This window comes from Lipophrys pholis (genome assembly GCF_963383615.2).
Source record: "Lipophrys pholis genome assembly, chromosome: 15".
NCBI classification, from domain to species: Eukaryota; Metazoa; Chordata; class Actinopteri; order Blenniiformes; family Blenniidae; genus Lipophrys; species Lipophrys pholis.
This window is the reverse complement of record NC_137642.1, coordinates 25,673,796-25,698,754: the sequence shown is the minus strand read 5'-3', so window position 1 is coordinate 25,698,754 and position 24,959 is coordinate 25,673,796. Positions and strand designations below refer to the sequence as shown.

General features: G+C 43.6%; 2 protein-coding genes across 3 annotated transcripts in view; one reads left to right on the top strand and one right to left on the bottom strand.

Moving 5' to 3' along the window:
- Positions 1-4,425: 4,425 nt before the first annotated feature.
- LOC308120497 (coiled-coil domain-containing protein 172-like) lies at positions 4,426-12,294 on the bottom strand (the record flags this gene model as incomplete). The annotated part of the gene is made up of 6 exons (XM_080481129.1): positions 4,426-4,616; positions 5,566-5,667; positions 6,261-6,426; positions 7,112-7,228; positions 11,185-11,261; positions 12,255-12,294. 6 exons carry the CDS (start codon positions 12,292-12,294, stop codon positions 4,426-4,428), a joined length of 693 nt encoding a protein of 230 aa, XP_080337255.1.
- Positions 12,295-17,352: 5,058 nt separating this feature from the next.
- gfra1a (gdnf family receptor alpha 1a) overlaps positions 17,353-24,959 on the top strand; it is a 110,440-nt gene continuing 102,833 nt past the window's right edge. For both annotated transcript variants that reach the window (XM_080482077.1, XM_080482076.1), the window contains exons 1-3: positions 17,353-17,829; positions 18,447-18,752; positions 20,601-20,681. In XM_080482077.1, coding sequence (XP_080338203.1) covers positions 17,775-17,829; positions 18,447-18,752; positions 20,601-20,681 — 442 coding nt within the window. In that variant the 5' untranslated portion in view covers positions 17,353-17,774. The remainder of the gene's footprint in view (positions 17,830-18,446; positions 18,753-20,600; positions 20,682-24,959) is intronic.

The following is a 24,959-nucleotide window of genomic DNA, read 5'->3' as shown; positions in this document are numbered from 1 at the left end:
ATTTGTGTTGCAGCAAGTGAAAAAACACACACGGATAACACACCTACAAACGTACGCGACATAAAACATTTAAAAGAAAATTCCAAGGGATAAGATAAACCTTCAGTGAAGACTCGACTTTCCGTTGTGGATCATTGTTCAGCGTCTCTTGAGTCGAAGAATCCAAACCAACGCGACTTTTCCACCGATAAAACTGAGGGATTCATCGTGCTCTGTTATTGCGAAATGTAAACCGCGTAAGATGAACGGCGCAGCCGGAGATGGGGGGGGGGGGGGGGAGTAAAGAGCAGCACAAACACTGCTAATCAAAAATGTTCACTGGAGTGTTCTGCTGCTCCGGTGCCCGGTCCCTGTTATTGTGTTATTTGGAAACGTCCCCCGGGGAACTTCCTGCACAGAGGTAAAGATGTACAGAAGGCCCCCGGGGACAAATTACTAAGCACGGAGTGAACTGACAGCGATAAATCAAGTGTGGAAATTTCTCTCACATTGAGATCATCCAGTTGGAACGTTCTCGGAGCTTTAGAGCACGTGGCTGCGGGAAAAAAAGAAAGAAGAAGAAGAAAAGAATCTTGCTCTGGTGACACGTCGCCGCGGTGCTGCTGGCGGGGCGATCCTCAGGGTTGTATTGTAGTTACTTCTTTAAAAAGTACTGATTAACTAGTTACTGGAGGTTAAAAAGAATGCGAGTACCTTAAGAAAGAAACTTGAGCTACTTTTAAATGTCTTCATAATGCGGATATTAAAGTATCACCGAGAGCAGAGGTGTCGAACATAAATCACCTGGTTTAATTTTGATTCTTTATTAATCATGTTTAAAGAAAGAAGGGAATATATCTGCACTTACCGTGTTTATTAAACACCTTTAACAGCTCATGTTCACAAAAACTTTCTTTTTATTTGGGGAGGGGGGGAAGAATTATTATTATAGCAATATATATATATATATATGATATATATGAAACCACCAACAGCACCCACTAGTGGCCTGGAATACTTACGACATCGTTTTCCATCGATTTGTAAGCGTAAAAATCTTTATGAAAATAAAAGTGCAAAAACGATGCGTTTTCACTGAAATGTTAAAGTGAAAATGAAAAGTAAAATTGACATATGTTAACAGCAACTCGTGAATTTCATGTGTTTTTTAAAAAGTGTATTGTAAAATGTTCCAAAGAGAAAGACAGCGCAGCTCCGAAGTAATGAAATACTGGAACTTCGACGCGCCACAGAGGGTCTTTGACGACGGCGCACTCTTACACCCGAAAAGTAAATGCTTCACACTGTCATTTCATAACAGTCGGCACAATTGCGTTACGAAGACGTGGAAGAAGCCACAGGAGTTCGATCAGCGCCGCAATATCTGAGCCGCCGTGGCAGGTATGAGACACTGAGCTGTACGTGGATCGAGGACAAGCGGCCTCTTTCTTTCTTTTATTGGAAGTTAATGAAACAATAAAACAGCCAAACCAAAATTGCATTTTCAACAGTGGTGATTTAAACTTTAACTTTTTTTTTTTTTTTTTTAATGTGGAGCTTACAAATCAGATTTTTAGGGGCCGGCGTGCTGCGATTCAAACGGCAGAATAATGTTTCTGGCAGTAAAAAACCTCCGTTTGGCCTTTTTCAATACCGGTGGACGCTGCTGGTTTTTATTAGGTTTCTACGGCGCAACGGTACTTTTAACGGCAGCGCTCACAGGTAATCTGGCAGTAATATGTCAGTGTAGGAAAAATCTCACACATCAAAACATGCTGGAATCATTCATCTCGAGCGCGCCGGGCTGAATATTTCAGGCATGTTTCCCTCGTCGTGCGACGGGGAACAATCTGCGGGCCGGCAGCCGCCCTGTTTTTGCACACTGAACACTTTTTAAACGACTGTAGCACTCATTCAAATTGACGTGCATTCAATTTCCAACAATCAATAAGCGGAGAGTTAAATATGCGTCTTAAAGACACGGCGCAGCGGCGCGGAGACAGGATTGATGGTTTCAGTTGGGGATGGATGATCATAAGAACGACTGAGAGAGGAGGTGGGGGGGGTGTGGTAACTGCCTTCGAGAAAAGCCACATCCTCAGCACTTCCTGCGGCTAATAAGCTCCCGGGTAATGAAGGAACTACTATGTGTAATGAGGCTGACGGATGGACAGGACATGCCACTCACATGCATGACTCAGGGCCTTCAGCAAGTCTTTGGTAGCTTGAATTCAACACAAGAAGCTCAGATGAAAATACACAGTTCAAGGTGAAATCTGAAAGGGGAAGAGGAGAATCCAGCACCAGGGGCAGTCTGGGTATTTGTTAATTGGTTCAGTGGTATTGTAGAGGAGACGTTATCCAAAGTAGAGCCATCAGCAGCAACAATGACCCTTCCTTCCTTCCTTCCTGGAACACTATTGATCTGCAGCCTTTAATTAGATAAAGGAAGTTTCTTTGTGCAGGAACGAGGCGGATCAGTGTTCACCTGCTCGAGAGGAAGCTCGTCCTAAACGACCTCGTGAGTGTTTCCTTTCCTTCTGGACCCGTCGGGACTTTTAACAAGGGATGCACCAATACTGATACCAGCATCGGATCTCGGCGAGTATTACGTGACATCAGCAACGTGGAAAGATAGTCCGAGCCTCGTTAACTTTGAAAGAATGTGAGACAGTTGGAGTGACGCCTTGTCCACGTTGGCCCACAAGATAAAATGATAAAATGCACCCCAATCAAGAGAAACGAGAAAAAGAATTGCACCTTCCAAGACAGAAACGTGCTGAAGAGGGGATCTCTCAGGAGAACTGCTGAGTGTGCAGCAGACGCTCGCGCAGCACGGTAAAATGAACGTGTCCCAGTCGTTGCAACCAGAGAAAAGTATAATGAGACAACAAATACCTGGTGAGGCGGAGTTTGTCAAAAGCACCTGATGAGAGATGATGAGAGACGATGAGGGACGATGAGGGACGATGAGAGACGATGAGAGACGATGAGAGACGATGAGGGACGATGGGGGATGATGAGAGACGATGAGGGACGATGAGAGACGATGAGAGACAATGAGGGACGATGAGAGACGATGAGAGACGATGAGGGACGATGAGGGACGATGAGAGACGATGAGAGACGATGAGGGACGATGAGAGACGATGAGGGACGATGAGAGACGATGAGAGACGATGGTGGACGATGAGAGACGATGAAAGACGATGAGGGACGATGAGGGACGATGAGAGACGATGAGAGACGATGAGGGACGATGAGAGACGATGAGGGACGATGAGGGACGATGAGAGGCGATGAGAGACGATGAGAGACGATGAGAGACATCCGAGATGAGATGATTATGTGGCTGCTTCTCTATTTATTATCGTTTTATTGCTCCTTCATTTTGTCACACACACACGCACACGCACATTTTGAGGGGACACAGATTTCATCTTGAGTGGGCCAGTAAAATAGTGCCTTAATATCCTCTTCTCCTGTTGTTGGGCAGATTAGACGTGATAAAAATGCCTAATATTTTCACAAGACTGAACATTTATTAGCAGAAATGACTACAATCTCAACACAAAGCCAATTCTAATGAAACCTTCTGGTGCAAAATACAGTGAAATATCCAGAAAACGTCTCCTGTCGCTGCTGCATTCTGGGTGTTTTACACAAACTTCCCCCGACAAACAAGGCTCCCTAACATCCCCACGTAATTAGTAAAGTTTGATTTTCTTCAGTTATCGCATGATGTACGACGCCACTAAAACCAAAACTGTATTTATTTGCTGATAAGTTGCTGGATAAGCATCGAGTCGAAACACTCCCTCCAACAATCACATTAACCCGGGCCGTTCCTCTCTTTTTTTCCTCCCCTACTTGTTGACAAAGTGAAATACTCTGCAGATGAAAGCCTTAATTAAGCAAAATGCCCCTAATGCTGTGTTATTTACACTTCCAGCCCTGGACTGAAGCCAGGAGGATAAACTGAGAGAAACAGACAAGAGCTGGTCTTACTGGTCGACTCAGCACTTCTCACGGTGTGATTCACTCTCTGCTCTCTGTAAATAACACCTTTTGTAACCTAATAAGCATGCACAGTGCTCGGCAGTGTTGTGTTTTCTTCTCTAAGTGCATTTAACAACTAACCATAGCTGTTAATGCCGCTGCACTGGACGGGTATTTATCCGTTTTATTAAAGAAAAGTGGAGTATGGTCGCTATGCTATTGAGTACTAAGCCACCTGACAAGTCTTCACGAGAGACAAAATCCTCCACTAATTAAACATCAGAGCTGCTCGGCGGGGAATATTTAAAACACCGGGAAGCTCGGTGGGAGCGTCTGCGAAATACCACTGGTAATGAAGTGCTAAATAGCCGACTGCTGTGTTTACATTTTGTTGTGTTTCATTCTGCTCTTTTTGTCTTTTCATTTGCTTTTTATTTCCCCGCAGCGTCAACCGCGGTCTCGAGGCTGGTGGGGATTACTCTCCGTGACGTGGTGTAATTGCGTGTCAATCGACTGTTTCGGGCTGTGCGTTAACCTCAGACAGGTGCCGTCTGTGAGGGGCTTCTGACTGGCAAGCAGGCTTTCTGATCGCCGGGACTCCGTCGTCGCTTCAGCGTCGCTCAGCTGCCAATCCAGCTCTGCGGTAGAGAAACAAATCCCAACTTAAACACACTTTCCCCGAAGTCAGACAGACATGTTGTCGGGGAATATTAAGCTTTGTGAGGTGAAATAATGGAATTTGTGTGTGTGTCATGATAGAGTATTTGTGTTTCTACATCGTGTTTGAGTGTGTGTGTCTTGTAATGTGGATTATTTTGAGTCAGAGCTTTCCACAGCTTAAGCCATAAAAAACTGAAGTAAGTGTTTTTGGCCCTAAAGAAGACAGGTTAAAGTTCAGCGTGAGGAATGCACCAGTATCACTTTTTATAAAGGACGAGTACATCTACTAGTAGGGATGGGAAGTGATAAGATTCTTTTGATTCCGATTCCATTTTCGATTCTGCTTAACGAGTCAGTTCTTTATCGATTCTAAATCGATTCTCTTATCGGTTCTCATTTGGGGAAAAATAGAAGAAAAAAGGTTGATTAGCATCGACTTTATTTTGAAGTAACATGACCTTACAAACCCAACAATGAGGTCCGAGGAGACCTGACTAGTATTACCAACAGAGGGCGCACCAACGCTGCCGCTGGGTTGAGATTCACTTCGGAGTGGATTGAAAATGTGGCGTTAATTCAAAGTTGTTGCTGCTGTGCGCAAAATGTTTCTTTATATTTTGGTCGTATTTCCTCCCTTTGATAAAACATCCACTTTCCAAGTTTTGCAAGTCGCCCTGTTTCCGTCGTTTCTCCTGAAATGTAATCAAACTTTTGAGCGTCTGTGCCGCTTAGGCTGCACGTTTCCTTTTGGCTGCACTGGTGAAAGACGTCACCATGCAGGGGGCGTAGCCTGCGGAAGCTGCGTGGTGACGTCATTCACGCCACTTGGAATCATTTGACAATTTTGCCATTTTATCGATTGCAGAGTTTTCGATTCCCATCCCTCGTGATAAGTGTGTCAAACTGCAAGAAAACGCGTCAATGCACCTTTCTGCATGTTTTCCAGACGCTGCAGATCCAGAAGGAGTCGAGTCTTCTCCTCCTCCACGGAGCGCATGTGAGTGTTTGTGTGGCTCATCAGTTCCATCTCTGATAGATCAGAAACCTCAATCACTTAACGTCACAATAACGCCGCTAAACAGCTTACAAGTTTTGTTTTTTTCTCATCCCAACAGAAAAGTAATGCATCACTCTTGCGGGCCGGTTTTGGCCGACGGGCCTAATGTTTGACACCCCGGCTCTGAATCCTGGATTTTTGAAATGATTCCGTCTGACAAACCAAGTGCAGCTGATTCTTTCATCCTTCTTCTGCTTGTATATTTTCCACCGTGGTGATGACAGAGCTGAGCGCTTTACACCCGTAACTTTCAAACATTTGATTTTTACGACCCCCGCCCCCTCAGTGCAAATTCAAACTCACTTCATGCCAAACTCATTTTATGATCTGTATCAGTCAATTTCAAAGAGAGATGGACGGATTCTGTCTCCAAAACCGAAACCTTCTGCCATTTGGTCAGCCACATTCCTCTCGAGTGCAACTCTTCAGTTTCTCTTCTTTCAGAAATAAATGTAATTACTGACTTTGTTCTTCATGTTCCCACAGATGTACAGAAAGAACATCTCAGGGTCACATCTGCATGATCTAATCCCATTTGTGCTCCAATATAAAGTGTTTTTATGACCTTTGCGAAGCGCTTCCTCCTCCTTTTCAAGGTCCAGGAGCTCAGTGTGGATCTGGCTCTCCAACACGGTCTCTCTGTTCTCCACAAGACCGAAGCCACCGTTGAAGCTTGAGATTTCTTCAAGAAATCTTTGTCCTTCTTCTTTCGACTCCCTCTTTATCTTGTCCTGGTATGAGAAGAGAAGTCATGTGAGACGCTCCCAAGGACAACAGCGTCAGAGGTGCTCGTGGAGGAACCGACTGCTGCCGCCACGGCGAGAGAGCATCGGGATTCTGTGAACTATATGGTAGTTCACAAGGTAAAAATACACAAAACCATAAATATTGCTTTCCTAGACAGTAAAAAAAAATAAAAAATACATCGCTGTCTTTTTCTGATTGATCAAGAAAGATAACTGATAAAAAAAAGAAAGAAAGGTAATTTGTCTCTGTCAAATGTTTTAATCAAAACACTGTTTTTCTTTGGTTCTTCTGAAATGAAAAATGTTCATAAATCAAAAACTTGTCTTTCTGTATAAATATTCGCAGTCTCCGGGCAGCTCAGCCTGTTCTGATTTGTCTCTTGTGTTATTAGAATTCACTCCCACAATGTTTTGCCTGTTTCTGCATCTTATCTGGTCTCCTTTTCTATCATATATGAACTGAAAGAGCAAGTGATTCTTTTTTTTTTTTAGGATATACAATGGTCTATATGCCTGAATAAGAATAAACCAAATTGCTGCTTTGTCCAATTATATATATATAAACTTTCCCAAATAACTTAGGTCAATATTATTTCTATCGAAATCTGGTATCCATATAGCAAATGTGATTTAAGATGAAGTCCAAATATTGACTCAGATTCCAACCTACAAGATGTTCCCTGAGGCGGCTGTTCTCGCTGAGCAGCTCCTCCATTTGCTTCAACATCTGGTCTTTACGTTTCTTCTCTAGATAGAGCTGGAGCCTCATCGCAGACAACTGCTGAGCCTGGAGCACAGAGAGACGGATGATTGGAAAGTCAGGACTTTGACAGACAGACGTAAAGCGAGTGGATTCCATTGGTGATGTGAGAGGTATGTTCAGGATCTCCAGGGCAGAAAAAAAAGGGAGGTGAGAAAAAGGTTGTAGAGCGCGAAGCTGAAACGATCGTTATGAAGTGTTTTACGACAAAATCCTGGAGAAAAAACAAAACAGTCTGATGTTGTAGAGCTTTCTCAACATCACTTTTTAAAAATGGAATGTATACAGAACTAACAAGAAATGAAACCTGACTGTGCAGGAGAGGAGACTTTAATGAAATCCTCCTCATAAATGAATATTAAAGGTCATACTATTCAGCTTTTAAACACTTTCACATGGGTCTCGTTGGTTCAAAACATTATATTCAAAGTTTATTTCCCCAAATTGAATATTGGATCATAGGAGCTGCATTCAGAATCTGCTGTGTCTGTGTGAGCTGGACTGGCTCCGCCCACACATGCCCATCTTGGTAAGAGGAGGAAGTACTTCCTCTCGTGGTGCCATGTGCCGGAGCAGAGCTGCCTAATTGTGGGAGGAGTCAAAGGGAGGGCCTACCTTGATTGGGATTAGCTAAACCCCCGATGACACTATATAGGGTTTGATTCCTGATTGGCTGGTTGGAGCAACACACTTTTTAAAACCTGAAACAAGCCAGGGAGAGAGAGGACAGACTGTCTTCACTTCTGGGACGTCAGTCCAGGTATGGGGACGATTATTACTGTTGGAAAACCATTACAAAGTGAATTTTGCGTAACAGGACCTTTTTAATGGAAATTAAAAATAAAAAAGGAACGAGCAGAGAAAAACAAACAGAGTTTATAAAAAACAGCCACTGAAACCAGACGGCAGATCAACTCAGAATCAGGTCCCATTTACACGACAACGTTTGATGTGAAATCGCTCCGACTGTGGAAACGGGGGAAAAAAACGCAACATTCTAAAAACGTTCGGTCTCCATCTAGACAGCAAAAAAGATTGTTCTACACATGCTCAGTAGATGTAGAATCAGACCAATGTTCCCTCCAAAGTGTCATGACTCTTAGTCCACATTCTCCGAGGACTTGGTAGTTTTATTTTGACAGTCACCGTAATAACAATCCAACTTGGTGGTCTGTCCACTAGAATGCCTGTGCTCTCCCATTGTTAATGGTTGGAGCGTATTGTTCCTCTGTTGCATGTGTGTGTGGTTTCATTACAATAACAAACAACAGCACCATGAAACTTTTCTGAAACAATAAATTTTCACTTGAAACATTGCATAAACAGTGGAATACTAGTTGGAAAAAAGATGGTCCTTTTGGTTCCATGTTGGGTCGCAGTGAATGTCTGATGATAAGAGCAAAAACTTGTGACACATGTCTTGTTTATTATTAATAAATTTATATACAAATATGCATGTTTATTGTCTTGATAGATGGAATTGCTAAATCTTTAAATTCTATAAGTTATCGTTAGCCCTTAAACTTTTCAATTCAATTCAACTTTATTTGTATAGCGACAAATTCAACACAGTCATTTCAGGACACTTTTACAGCGAAAACCCACTAATTCCACACAAGCAAGTATATTTTCTTGTTTTGATCTCACTGTTACTTTGGCCTCGGTTATTATAAAAAAAACGAGCTCTTCCTTTAAAGGAGACATATCATGCTTTTAAATCCTTCCTTTTTACATATAAATCATACAGTTATGGTCTATATAAAGCGGAACTGCAATGCTTGGGTCTGAATTCCTCATTATTATAGCTCCACAGGCCCCTTTTCAACCCCTTTTCTGATGTGCTTCTGAGAGCAACTCGTTTTGGGGCGGTCTCTTCAAATGCAAATGAGACACTTCATACCCCCCCCCCCCCCCCCCACCCCCCCCTCCAGGTTGCAGAAGGGACACTCGGTTCAACGCCACCCTGTTTGGCCATCTTTGTAGTTTGATAGAACAGATACAATTATCTAGCGGCGCAGAAACTTTATATTCACACATTATTTACAAAATGTCAACAACGGAAGATTTGTCCATCCAGCCATACATGTTGGAGCCAGAGTCGGACCCGGCGGAGCGAGATGAAAATGACGAGGATGCACCTACAGAACAACGTCTTCATATGGATGTAACGCAATGGTGTGTTACTATATTTACACTAACTTCTCCATCCATGCCCACTACTACAAGTCTGCCTGTATTACAACGACTATTTAACACAGAAGTTACATTATAATCTAAAACGAGCACACAGCGCTAACATATGAAGACGGTGCAACTGCTAATGCTAACAAAACAATGACAGGGACGTCTTATCATCACACTTTTTAGCGTTATATACAGCTTACCGAAGTGCTCTGTTCGTCGTCTCCATAGATAGAAGGAACTGACCGCTCAATCAGACCAAGTCTTTCGGCAAATCCTTCTTTATACTGGCGGAGGTTGCTGAAGCAGTCGTCCTTAAAGTGCTTCGCGCACACAAAAATGACCTTACCCACAGATGTGGGTACATTTCTGTGAAAAATAAAACTCAACCAGGCACTTCGAAAAGGTTCTGATGCTGGGAGACGGTGTAACGAAGCTTGTGGGTTACTACATCCAACAACCGAACATTTCGACTTATCCTCTCGTAACTTCGGCACCCTTAGGTTGGACTACAAAATCGCAGCGAGAAACAAAAATGGCGGATTGCTCGAAGTGTCGATGTCCTAATTTGGCAGTTCCGCCGGGAATACTGTGACGTAATAGTTCAAAAAACGTAATAGAGAATAGAAAAATCGAAACGGATCGCAAAATATGACCAAAACAGAATATAAAGATATCAACGGAGCACCTGAAGAGACTACTTTGAACTTTTCTGTACTTCTAAACACTCTAAATATACAACAACATGCATTTAAGGGCTAAAATAGTGGATTTAGCATGATATGTCCCCTTTAAGGTACACTTGCAATCTGTTACTTGAGCTCATTGTTGATTACATGGCAGCAGAGACTTGTGGCATATTCTCAGTGAGCAACAATCAGCCTCCAAGTTCTCCAAACACTGTAATTATCTTAAGACAGCTCTCATAAACTGTGAGGTGCTACATCATGAGAGCTGTAAACACAGTGTGCAATAAATACACCCCTGCATATCTGCATGATGTAAACAATTTTCAACTTTATAAAAAAAAAGCCCAGTGCCTTTTCCTTGTGAAGTTATTACATGTTTTGAAGCTTGTTGAACACCTTTGATTGAAGGCCCACTTTTACAAGCACAGGAAGAAGTTGGCAATATTTCCGAGGGGTCAAAGAGCACGCCTTCGACATCATATCTCACACATGCTGAGAGGTTTCACTAATGTTATCCGGGGGAAATTAGCCATTGAATTTACAGTGGCACTTGTAATCGATCCTTTGCACTGCTGATGAAATGAATGGCACAGATTAAGTGCTTTCCATCATAAAGCGGATCAGCTCATCGATATACCAATACGCCTTTTCTTTTTCTCATGTGTCAATGCCACTTATCCTTTACTCTACCTGGAGGCACGACAACAAATACTGATATTGTTTGTATTTGCTGTGCCTTTGTCTGTGCACCTTTAAACAATGCTATTCTACTGGAAAAGATCGTAAAATATTAACTTTTCCTGATCCATGATCCATGGAGGGGCGTTTCTGCCGTATTAAATAATATGCCACCATGGAAATAAGCACCAGGCTGTGCAAACATTAAGCTGTTTTATCATAAATCACTTGCACTATCAAACAGGCCACAGTTGCAGCGACCATTTATTTACACTGGCACACAGTGAAATGGATGAAAACGGTCCATAAAGCCCCGAAATGAAATGCAACTGGCCCATTCTCTAATAAGACTGATTAAAACCATCAAAACTGATGGATCAGGTTTAGATCTTAATGTTAATAGTACCTGCATTTATCAAAAAGAGGCAGCCTCACCTTTTCATCGAGGTCCTCTCTGGTGTTTTCGTACTTTTCAGAGGCATTCTTCTTCTCCTCATTGCATCCGATTGAAGCTAATTTGGCAAAAATACAGAAAATGGCTTTTAAGAACTGGCCCAAATTGAACAGGCATATTATTCAAACTGTTACGTGACTGCAATGTGGTTGGTTTCTGCATTAAAAAACGAACGTAATCATACTATGGCACTATATTATATTATTTACATGATGAATTTAAACCTCGTCATTGAGGCTTCAAGTGATGTTTTTGTTCTTGTTCTCGACTTGTTCCAACTCTGTTAAGCTCCACAATGGTTGCGTCTGAAATAATGAGGTTATTAATAATGGTCACCCCTGACAAAACTGCAGAAACATGAGTTTTTGGAGCACACATCTACTTGTCACAGCGATGAATAAATATTCCAACACAAAACCCACTCACATGGAGGAAACTCTGCTCAAAACAACTTGATGGAAAATATAAACTTAAAGGAAGAGCAGTGAGGAAGCTCTGCCCGACATGTTTCTGCTGTAATAAAGTGAAATTGAGCGATCACAGTGCCGTGCCTGTCCGTTTATACAGTCCGATTGAATTAATATCACACATTTTAGCCTGGTTGGGGTGTTTGAATTCTCCACATTTTCAGAGAATAACTGCTCCTCTATAGTAAATTAAGCGGCTCTGCAGGGTCTCTCCTTGCTTGATTGGGCAGAAGCTGCTAACTCCGCCCCTTTCATGTGAACGCGCACTGATCCGAGAGGGAAAACCTGGGTTGAACAACCTAGTTGTTAACCTGCTTCATGTTAAAGCATATCAGGATCACACATGTCTGGTTAAGTTAACAAGGTAACAGAAAGATACCCTGGGTATGTTTATCACAGGTTGTAGTACAGCCCATGTCCTCTGTGGGATTTGAACCTGCAAACTTCTGATACCAGGTTTGCTTCTCTAGCTGCAAGGCCACCACCAGATGCGGCTGCCATTAGTCCAATGGGAGCAATGTGGGGTGCAGTGCCTTGCTCAAGGACACTTCGACAAGTGGGCAGGGGGAGATGGGGAATCAAACCTGCAAACTTCCGACTGAGAGACAACCAAGCCACAACCATCCTCAAGGAGTACACGTACACACCCAGAAGCTGACAGGGTAGATGTATAAACCTTATTTCTAGTTAGTTGGTTAAACTTAAAGTTTTGTTGTAAAAGCTAATTAAAGGCGAGACAGCTTACCTTCCTCTAGTAGTTGTTTCTGCTCAGTGAAAAGCTCATTCTCAAGGTTTGGCTGAAAAGGTGTGTCTGAACTCATTTTGTGTCAATGACTGTTTTATTAACTTACTTTAAACAAATTAAATAAACCCCAATTTGTATATAATCAACAAATAATTGCTCGTTAGCTAACTACTAGCCCTCCTCCTTCCGTTCTGAACAACTCGACCTCTGATTGGGTAAACCATCCTGCAACAACCAATGAACACTCACTGTGTGATCCTGCTAGCCAATTAGATGGCGGCACGGGCGGGTTCGAGTCGAGAGATCGCGTTCCATTTGTTTCAACAGTTGCCTTCAGAGTTATCGGAAAAATAATCTACACATCAGAAAACTTTAAACTAAAAATCGTAGAAACAATTCCCCAAATTGACATATAACGTAAAATACACTATGCTATGTTAAAAAGTTGGTTTTAAGTTCTAGAAATCTTAATTTTTTTGTTTAATAGTTTGTTTTAGACACGGGTGCGCGTAACTAATCTGGACACTCGAAATAATATCCAAGGTGTACATGAATGCAACATACCTAAAGCTAAAAGGATACAAGCATGGTGCGGCTGTCAGATAAGTAAGAAAAACTGATAAATCTTCTTGTAAAAGAAGAAATGCGACGTTTTCAGCTGTTTTAGTCACTGTTCCTGCTCTGGATGTGTTACAGACGTTTTAGTTAGCCACCCCGAGTGTTGAAATAAATGATATGAAGTGCGGCCTCTGCACAGGTAATCCATCCAGGATTAATCCGTTCAAATTGCTTCAGTACATTTGTCACCTAATTCCTGATTTTGACCAATTTGTCTGGTTTTGCTCTGCTGGGAGTGCAGGAAAAAAAAGAAAAGAAAAAAAAAGCTTCTGATCCAGTGCCATGAAGCACATTACTGTGTGAAATGCCAAATGACCCAGAGACTACATCATTCTGACATTCATTTGCAAAATTAATATCACATATTGATTGAAGCCTCTCATAAATCACAAGTCTGAGCCTTCCTCTGACTGGCAAGGTTCCCCTTGGAGACTTTGGAAAAGCAGAGTCATCACATTGTAAGCAGACAATTATCCCACATATAGCAGCCTGGCCCTGTCGTTTATTTGGACCAATTTTCTGTCTCTTTCCCTTTCCTCTGGAAAAGAAGAGGCTGTGGACATATTGGCTTGTGGCATGCCCATTTAACAAAATTGAAAGCCATTTTTTTCCCCCCTAGAAGTGACTGCAGGATTGATTCATCTGCGCCTACAATCAGGACTTCCTCTCCAATAAAGGGGATTATTTACTGACATTCAAATAAACTATCATCCCATCTCAGAATGAACCTGCTCTCCCTCCGCTTCCTCTTCCTCCTCCATTTGCATGCATGTGTGCATGTCCAGGAGTTGATTTACAAGAGGGGGGCGCCAGCATCCATGATTGATTCAGCCCAGTCTTTAATGCAGAGAGAGGCTCATTGACATAGTCTGGTCCCATGTATTTAGCCAAGTGGATTAGCTCTGAATAGACAATATAGGCAATCAATGGACCATAGGAAGCGCTACCAATGGCATGATGCTCCGTTCCCCTTGTTATAACCATCATCTAAATAAGGGGTGCCAAACATAAGGCCCATGGGCCGAAGCCGACCCACAAGAGGCTTCAATGCAGCCCGCTAAACCATCACGTAAAAGGTAAAGAAATCTTAAAGAAAAGACAGATTTTTGTTAAACCAAATTTCTTAACTGTAGAGGACACAACACAACTCCCACACCGGAGCTGAGATATCAGTGATGCTTCCATGAAAACTAGCCGCCACCTCATTGCTGTGTAACCAGTCTCAAAGTCGTGCTGTAAAGGGGAGTTTGTAAAAACATGCATAATGCAACAGTTAGAGGAGAAGTTTCTAGGTTATTTTACTGTATTTTGCGTCATCAAAATTGAATTTGTGTTGAGATTGTAGTAATGTTCAATAGAAACTGTTTGCTTCTTTTGAAAGCATGGCAGTTTTCATCACGTATACTCTGCGCCACAACAGAGACCAACTTTAACGTTTAAATTTAAAGGTTATTTGTGGCCCCATTTCACCAGTCCGACCCACTCAAGATGAAATTAAGATATTTGTGGCCCCCGAACAAAAATGTGTTTCGACACCCCTGATCTAAATAAAGTCAAACAAACAGTCAACCTGTAACAGTCAGTGCTTTTCTTTTTTTTTTTCTAAAAGCATCAGCCAGACGTGTCAAATATTTCAACAGTTTGCATTGTTAACTACTGGAAAGTATTACCAGTCAGCCTGTGTTTTTAGATAGTTTGAGAAATATAGTAGACGATGCTTTCAAAAAGAGCTGCACTGCAGAGGAGGTATGGCATCACATGAGGAAGAAGTATGTCAGCGCGGTACATGACACGTATGAGGGAAGTCTGCCGACAGTGAAGTTGTGTGCCGTCGACCCCGTAGAGGATGTGATTGTACCGAGGATCAGCACTGAGCCCTTTTTTATTTGCAGTGGTGATGGACAGGCTCACGGATGGAGTTGGGATATGGGCTGTGATGTATGCGGATTACATAGTGACCCGTAGTGAGAGTAGAGAGCAGGCTGAGAAGAATGAAGGTGAGCAGCAGCGGTAATACAGAGTTTGTGTGTGAATGCGAAGGAAGATGGTGAAACACTGAAGATGGATGGAGCGGAGGCAGCAAAGACGCAGGTTTAAAGCCAAGGCTTAAGGTTCAAATGAAAATTCAAAACTTGTGTTGCATTTTGGATGTCTGTTTACACGACAACGGTGCTCGGAACAACTGAAAACGCAACTTTTTGAAAACGGTCTGACTCTGTCTCCAAGTAAATGGTGGAAAATGCAAGTTTTCGGAAATGTACGTATGGCCACAGTAAATAGTTCTGCACATGTAAGGCTAGATGAACAATAAGAACAATGTTTTCCTCCAGTGTCATGACTCCCAGTCCATATTCTCCTGAGATTTGGGAGTATAATCGCAGGCAGGCGCGAATACGAATGTCAGTGAACTCCCATTGTTATTGTTTCCAGCGCGTTGTTCTCCGTACACGTGTGTGTGGTTTCATTACAAAAACGAATCAGCAGTACAACATTTACAATAAATAATTCAGCTTAAAGTCCAGGAGGATTCTGATTGAGCCTGACACCCACCCATGCCACAGACTGTTCTCTCTGCTGCCAGCAGGGCGGCGTTACCGCTCCAAACACAGAGAGGATGGGGCGGAGCGTCCTCCATCAGGCTGTCCACCTGCTGAACATGGAACAATAGACTGTCTACTTTCGCCTTGTCAACAAATTTTCATTTGAATAATTTATTTTGCTTATTTATGACATACATATGTTTATTTATTTATTGGGTGTTTCGGCCTGGAACAGGTTCTAAATACATTTCCCAGCATGTTATAACATGTATAATTATGCTTGTGACAAATGAAGGTCTTGACTTGACTTGAACTCAGGGCCTGAACACAAAACTTCTCTGAAACGAAAACGCAAAAACTTGTGTTTTCACAAGAAATGTTTGTTGTAGAAAGAGTGAGGGCATTAAATGAAAAAGAGATAGAAATGGGCTTGAGGTTGTTTCCACAAGTATATGTGGGATTTATTAAAAAAAAATTTAAGAATTATTAATGCAGCATTAGCCTCACATACTGTGTAATTGTGTCTTTTGCAAGTTAGATCTGTGTATTCTAGGGTTCATGTCCACAATAACTCAATGATCCAATCAAGAGATGCGTTTTAAGAAAGTTGGAATGGAACCACTACTGCACCACATGGCTTTCCCTTCGTCTCTAACTTGGTTTATGTAGGAGGTAGATTTTCATTTTATTTTAGGGATAACGCAGCACACTTTAAAACCCAAGTTCTGTATCTGTGGCTCTTCTAAAGAAATTTACATTTTGAAATGTATTCCCACAAGAAACACTCATTCACAAAATATCTTTTATAGCTTAAAATGACTCATGTTAAATAAAATAGGAGGAGAATGTCAGTGGTTTGTTGTTTATTTCACGCGTGTGACATAAACTAAACGTTTAGCAATTGCCGGATAAGCCGTGTTTGTTCAGTTTGACGGTTGATTATTTGGGGGTGAAAACGTTGCAGAAAGACCCGTTGAGTGGATCGACCAGTGACCTTTACCTCAGCATGACCAACAGATGGCGACACTCCCACAGTGTCCACTCTACTGTGCGTCTGCTGGGTTGAGAGAGCCCCCCCCCCCCACAATGCGAGGAGATGCAGCGCTTCATACCTCCAGACATGCATCATGACTGAATATGAACAGTCCTCACAGCCACTTGCAAATGGAATTAAGTCAAACTGGGAGGAGCCACACACAAACACACACATTTGGTGGTGGTGGTGGTGGTGGTGGTGGTGGTGGGGGGGAGGGAGGGCACCGTGCAGTTTGCAGGGGATTGCGCAGCCGAAATGCGCACGAAAAAGTGTCAGCAAGCTGGCCACGGACGCTTTCTCCACGCTGCTTTGGTGCTATATTAATCAGGTCACACTCACGCACCGATGTCGTGCTCTTTGCCCCTGAACCCCTCCGTTCACACAGCAGGCGGTTTGCAGGAGCTGGTGTCAGATTTAAGGGCTAAAATACCCCCCCCCCCCACACACAAACACACACATTATTTTATGTTGCAAGTGCTTGAGCTGAAAAGTTTATGAAAAAAAATCATAAAGAAACTGCTGATTGAAGTGGGTTTATTGCTGATTATTTGACTCGGACTTCCTGCGTAATATCGCCATTAAAATGCGGTGAGCTTGCGGTGATGGGGAAGGTCTATCATTGTGAATTTATGATAAGATTACAGTACTTCAGGGGTGAGTAAGGGGGAGTAGGTGGTGGTGGTGAGGCGTGGGGGGTTGGGGAGGAAAGCTGGCTGGCACTCTCCTCTCCTGCTGAATGCGCCAGACAAGCAGTGGGACTTCCAGTTGGCTGCGCGCGCTCAGACGCACAGACGCAAAGCATCATCCCACTGGCTGGAGTTGGAGGACACTCGCTTCCACCGCTGCCTTTCAGCTCCCCACCTTTCTGTCTGCGGCGAGAAGACCACCCGCACGGGAAAGGGGGACAAACAAAGAAACACTTGAATTTTTTTTTTTTATTACATGAGAGTCTGGACAGACAAAGATTCGGGATTCGGCACTTTTTTTCTTTTCTTTTTTGTTTTGTTTTGTTGGAAGGGGTTTGCTATTTCTCGCTGGATTCGAGCTGGATCCGCACTGCTGCACGGCGTCAATGGATTTTAACACAGTGGAAGTACCCTGGGAAATAAACTATCATTAAGTCGCCTTCAGTACGCTACAAAATCCCAAGTTTTGCGTTTTCCACATGCAGAGGAAAACGATGATCCTCGCAGGATTCTATGTTCTTCTGCCTCTTTTTGGTAAGTTTAACTCGCTTAAGGCGATCAGCTGCGTCTTCAAAACCTGCTTAATTCACATGTGCATGCGATGTTTTAGATAGGCTATAAAGAGTTATATTTAGTAATAAGACGACGGGAGAGGCTGGTTGGAGGCAGCGCTGCACACCCGGAGTCGGATTCAACCGTGCGCAGTCCAAAGTGCTCCAAAAGTAAATTATTAGCTTTTTCTTTTTTAACAACAATGAGCGTTAAAAAGTACCTTTGGCTCAACCGTTATCTGCATGTGTTGAGTAAGCAAGTGTATTTAATTAGTGGTTTACCACCGGATCCGCTATTGCGCATTATTCCATATTTTTTTTGTAGCTTTGGAAGCATAAGAAGCGTAGCAATATGGAGGTTTTGGATGATGTGCTGTGCAAATAATGTATCCTCAATTAGCGCAGGGCTAAGTTCTGCAGCGCGATCCACGGATCTGCGCGCAAACAACGGCGCAATTATTTGAGCAATCGGTGATCGCTTCCCTCCCAAAAATCGCTTTACGCACATCCCTATGACAGGCTTTTGCAGAGTACTTTTTAAATGTTTACTGAAAAGAAGCAAGGGAAAAAAGTTTTTGACGGCCGTGCCCGACTTTCCAGATGTGTTGTCGCGCGCGGAGGAGAGCGCTCGCGCCGGGGCCGCGCGGCTGGACTGCGTGCGGGCCAGCGAGCAGTGTCTGAAGGAGCAGACGTGCAGCACCAAGTACCGCACCATGAGGCAGTGCGTGGCCGGCGGCAAGGAGAGCAACTTCAGCATGGTGGACGGCCTGGAGGCGAGGGACGAGTGCCGGAGCGCCATTGACGCGCTCAAGCAGAGTCCGCTGTACAACTGCCGCTGCAAGCGGGGCATGAAGAAGGAGAAGAACTGCCTGCGCATTTACTGGGGCATCTATCAGACGCTTCAAGGTTGGCAGTGGAGTTTTATTGATCTTATTGTGAAGTCCTCTGTCAAAACTGCCCATATATTTGGTTTTGCTGTTATATATATACAAAGATAAGGCCTGCAGGCCAAAACCAGCCTACAAGCGCTGAAAGAAAGTAAAGATTTCTTGGGGGGCTTTTTTTAAAGGTCCCATATGATAAAGTTTTTAAACAATTGTACATATTTGTCAAAGGTTCAACACAATTGTATTCAAGGTGTATTGCAACCAAATCCAGCCTTAGTCCTGAATTTCAGCCAGTCTAAAAGACCCTCCAGTGAGCTCTACCGAGAACAGGCTGTTTCTGTGTCTGTACCTTTAAATGCTAATGAGATGTGTCTGTAGAGGCCTACTCCATGCTGTTTTCCGGAAGCATTTGCAAGGAGAAAACTATGGCACACACTCATAGTTTTAGAAGGCAGAGCTCATGTACCTGTGTCAGTCAAAGTGAGTATCCATTACCAGAGGGAATGGTTATTTCCCTCATGACATCATGAAGGGAAAATCTCAGATTCTCCTGTTTGAGCACACGTTCACTACAATGTGGAACCAGCAAGTGAGAGAAATGACAGACTTTCTTCACTCCTGGGACACCATACCCAGGCTATGAGGACACATATTGCGGTTAGAAAATTATTATAAAGTGAATTTTTGCATAATATGGAACCTTTAAAAGTAGCCGTCACAACAAAACATTGAAACCCATGCTAAGAGGCCTGTGATGCGGCCATTAAAGACAGCCTCAAAGCGACGCTGTCAGTGTTTTTTTTTTTTTTTGGGAAAACATTGACGCAAAAACGCCACAAAATTTAACAGCTACCTTTTTTTTTTGACATTTCACTGTATTTTGCATCATTAATGTTGCAGTTATGTTGACATTTTTGGAAGTATTTCATCAGATTAAAAAAAAATATAAACATTTTCATAAGGTATACTCCGCGCCACAACAAAGAAAATCTTCAGAATTTAGATTTGAAGGTTTTTATGGCACTATTTTCCTGATCTGGCCCACTCAAGATGAAATTGGGTTGCACAGCCCCTGCCCCTGCACTAGAGCGTCAAACAATAGCTCTGTACTCCAGAGTGTTTCCTCGGGTTGCCACACGCCGTCTCAAAGGCCCCTGGGAGTTTTTGTTTGGGCTAGACGGCGACATTTAGAGAACACCCCGCAGCTACAGTTAATGTGAAATGGACATCCCCCATAGGTTTTAATGGGGTGGGGGGGATTGCTTGCTCGAGCTCCTCCCCCTGCTCAGAGGAGGGGAAGGCGGGGCACCATCAGGCCGTTGCCCTCTTTCCCTCTGTGACCCTCCTTTTTCTCCCTCCCTGCCACCACAAACACAGAAAGTCTAAAATGTAGCACGCAGCCAGTGCTGATCAAGCACAATCGCTCCATTTTTTTTTTTTCCCATCCAAATCCAAACCGCCGACTTGGTTCACAGCCATGATCCTACAGAGCGGGGACACTTTTTGACCTCCTAAATCACTTTCCTTGAGGGTAATGGAGCGTGAAGCCCCTCAGCACTCGGCTGTGACATCTTCAAGTGTTGATCATAGCGGGAGGGGGGGGGGGGGTGGGGGGGTTGGTCTCGAAACTGCATCCAGTTAGTTGACTTCCAGTTGCACAACACAGCTGACCAACCTACCTAATCAAGCGTGTGGCTTTGTGCCAGCGTGGATATCGACTGACCCGAATAACCCGTGTCACATGCAGGCCAGTGTGCGCGGGGAGAAGGACGATAAACAAAACGGGAGGGGGGGGGGGGGGGAATGGGGGGTTAAAAACAGATCTATTTGTTTGCATCTAATATGTGGTTTTGTCCTCTCGTGGCAGGGAACGATTTCGTGGAGGATTCTCCCTACGAGCCGGTGAACAGCCGTCTGTCGGACATCTTCCGTCTGGCTCCCATCATCGGTAAGAAGAAATCTCTCCACTTTCTCAACTGTTTTTTTTTTTTGTTCTTAATTGTTTCACTGGTCACCTGTCTCGGTTGAGGCGCGGTCGAGCTCCAAGCTGTGCATGCCGTATCCGAAGGTTATCTGTGTGTCAAGTATTCCCTCCTCTCCACAATCTGTCTCTGTCTCTCCCCTGTTCTCACCCTCGGTTCCACTGCACGCCGGCTGGAAGTGACCTTGCATGGGGAGCTATAGTTCTGAGTCTCATCAAGCAGTGAAGAAAAGGGTGTGTGTTTGTGTGTGTATGTGTGTGTGTGTGTGTGTGTGTGTGTGTGTGTGTGTGTGTGTGTGTGTGGGTGGGTGGGTGGGTGGGGCGTGGGGGGGGGGGGCTGGGGGTCTTTGTCTTTTTTAGCTGTGTGAATCCACTTGTTGAGAGGCTTCAAGTAACGCAGGAGAGCATGACCAGCACTTTCTCCTCCAGAGTGCTTGTGTGTGTGTGTGTGTGTGGGGGGGGGGGGGTTGCTGAGTCCCGCCTCTAGATGGCGATGTTATATCCTTCTTCACAGCCTCATCAAGGTACTGCATGGTCACACAGCTGAGATTGTTGTGGGTATTAAGAACAAAAAGAAGGGAATCTGACGCATGTATGAGGCGCGCTCACGCAGCGGCTTACATTTTCATTATTGCACTGCAGGTGATGAGAGCTGTGTCAAATCAAACGGGCAGACTCTGCCTCCACGTCTCCAGAGAATGAGGCAGATATTTTGACCCCTTTTGATAAAGATTTTATTTATTTTTTGTTTACGTTTCCTCTGTCGTTCTTATCTCACAATGAGCTGATTTGCAGGAACGGTGAGATCATAATGTGGGTGGTGAGAAACAGAAAAACAAGCTCTTGGACTAGGTACAGACTTCCTGACCGAGCCCGTTTTTTTTTGTTTGTTTGTTTGTTTGTTCTCCATTGACTCGACATAGAAACAGAGGTGTACCTTGAAAGAGGGGTAACCTATAGCATGGCATTCTCTTCTTCTGTTAATGCTTTAGCCAGGCCAAGCAGGGACGGAGCTGAACTCTGTGCTCTGCAGCATCATAGTTCACAAAGCAAGGCAGGTGCCACTTCCTGACAGTCAGAGTTGTGGGTTCCAGATAGATTTATGGTGACTTTCCTGTAGTGGTGGCAGCCTCTCCATACTCGGTGTCCAAATGCCTCTTTGCAGTGATGGATGACTTAGATTTTTTTTCCTCCTCAAGTGTAAGACGTTGGTGTTTTTTCTTCTTCTTCCCCAGAACAACTTTGTAAGAAGCCTGTCTAATGGCCCGTTCACATGGGAACGATTTCAAGTGAAGACGCAAAGCTTTTGTCGCATTTTGGGCGCCGGAGCTCGGAGCCACGGAAAACGCTCCTTTTTTTAAAACCAAAATGGAACTTTTTCGAAAACGTTCGGGCTCCGTCATCATGTAAACTGGCCAAAAAAAACGACACTTCCTGGAAACTCTCGGGCTCCACGCTGAGCCAATAATGACAGTAATTTTCATTTGTTTGAGGATTTCCCGTCCCCGAGGGCCGGTCAAGCAGAGGCAGAGGGACACGTATGGCTTTGTGATGCCAGTGTCTGCCTTAAACTGGGGTTTGGACGAATAATGAAAATATTAGTTGACTTAGTCGGGTACTAGTAGTCGTGGACTAATTCTGATAGTAAATAAAGTTTGAATCGAAGCAGCGAAGCTTAAAAATTGCTAACACAGGGAACTACGTGTATGGCAATGTTTGTGGCACTGCTATGCCAGACATCTATTCAAAGCCCTTAAATTAAGTCAGTGCTGGCTGCTGGGGAGTGCTGGACTGTGTTGGTTCCTGCTTGATCATTCTCTACCAGGGTTGCAGCAATCTGGGTGCAAGGGCACCCTGTCTGTCTTTGTGTTAACTGTAGGAACGCACATCGCCTGAATAGTTATTAGACACACATGATACAAGACTCTTTAGACCCAGAGACCAGTAAGACAGAAAAGTACTCAGTTTTAACAAAGTATATTAAGCAATTCAGAAGGAGTTCATGCAACATAATGACTGAATCACCGCTTTTCCTGACCCATCGGTTAGAAACTACCGAACTAATCAAATAGTTTCTTTGCAGATGCCTCTTTATGGTCATTGACAGCTCTGAGTGTCTTTATCTTTGGCCGATGCCGGATGAGTCCGGGGTCCGTCATTAAACCGCTGTTCTCTCAGCGTAATGGTGATGAGTGCGGAAAAGACAGAGCGGGAGGACGGCGCAGAGGAGGATAAATCTGGTAAGGAGGGTTTGTGTCTGACCATTAGAGGAGGATCACAGAGCGGGAGAGAGCGATGCAGGGAGGAGGGAGAGGAGCTGGAGCCAGGGGTTAATCTGTGAAGAGGAGGATGAGGCTGAGAGGACAAGAGAGCACAGAAACAGAAAGGACCAGATTGCTCTGCCTCTTTGGCTTTTCGGGAGGAAATTAAAGGGCGAGATGACAGAAGAAGGATGGAGGCAGAGATGATTAGAGCTTGTTTTTTTGATGGTGAAGATGTGCACGTAGGTTCGAGGTCCACACTGCAGCGGAACTGACTCCAGATCCACAAAACTTCCAGAAAACATGCATACTTAAGGAAAAAAAGAAAGAAAAAAAAAAAACTTTTATGAAAAGTCCTCTTTGGGGATTCTCACTTATACTTCATGGAAGTTTTAGGTTTTAGTTTGCAAAGAACTTTAAGTCCGAGTGCAGCGAAGCACTAAAGGTGATTGTATTTCTCTTTGTGTTTCTGAATTGTCTCTTGCTTCAGCCACACATTTCTACCGAACAAGCGATGTCACCAATATCATCACACTGAAGCGTTTGTTTCGTGACAATTAGCGACGCACCGATACCAGCATCGGGTCTGATACTCCTACTTGGAAAAAGATCCAAGATACAACCTGGCGAGTATTACGTGACGTCACGCGTCAGCAGATAGAGAAACCCGATTTCGCTCACTAGTTTAACTGCTACATGCTAAAGAGTTTCGAGGTTCACACATTAGCGTCGCTACATGCTAAAGAGTTTCGAGGTTCACACATTAGCGACGCTACATGCTAAAGAGTTTCGAGGTTCACACATTAGCGACGCTACATGCTAAAGAGTTTCGAGGTTCACACATTAGCGACGCTACATGCTAAAGAGTTTCGAGGTTCACACATTAGCGATGCTACATGCTAAAGAGTTTTGAGGTTCACACATTAGTGATGCTACATGCTAAAGAGTTTTGAGGTTCACACATTAGTGATGCTACATGCTAAAGAGTTTCGAGGTTCACACATTAGCGATGCTACATGTTAAAGAGTTTTGAGATTCACACATCAGCGGTGCTACATGCTAAAGAGTTTCGAGATTCACACATCAGCGATGCTACTTGCTAAACATGATCAAAGTGTGACTGATTAACAGCGAGCTCGGTTCCTCGGTCTACAAACTGCAGTATGTAGATAGATGCTGTGATGCTGTTGGCCTTTGCTTACGGTTTGTGTATAGAGTATAAATTAGGCTTTATGGCGTTTGATAAGTACTCGTGTTGGTACTCAGTATTGGCAAGCAGCTAAAGATGAGTACTTGTACTGCTTTAAAAAAGTGGTATTGGTGAAGGGGACAGATTTAATAAGCTTACGCTTCTTCCTAGTCTTTTTCCAACACGTTAAGTTTTCATTTTCATTGTATTCATTGCTCTCATGATCTATGTTTTATTTTTTATGTTAGAAATAAAATAAAACAAACAAAGAAATGGTCCCCAAAAGATAATCGTTAAACTTTGTGAGTAAAGCAGCTTAATTTTAGCTCTCAGATTCAGGTCAATGATTTGTGTTGTGCCTCCTATTCCTGGAGACTCACTAAGCATGTTTTATGTTGGCTACAGTGAGGCGTTATGGCTCTGCGATCCAAGGCTAGGGGAACAATAGGTGGCCGCGGTGATCCTGTAAATCCATAATCGACCCCGCATCCCTGAGAGAAGCCACTAATCTCCAGCGACACCCATACATACAGCGTACAGATGCACTGTATCACGCACTGCAGCGCCTCACGGCCACCTGTTCTCTGTCACCACGCACGTCACTTTCATTTCATCACAACAAGGTGTAGCGCGAGGGTGTCACACATGAGGCTCCGGGGCCAAAACCAACTCACAAGACGCTCCAATCCGGCCAAACCACCAAGCAAATTGTAAAAATTTCAAAGAAAATATAGATATTTTTTGGTTTAAAACAAAGACCAAAGCTGAGACAGAATCTAGTATAGCTATATTTTT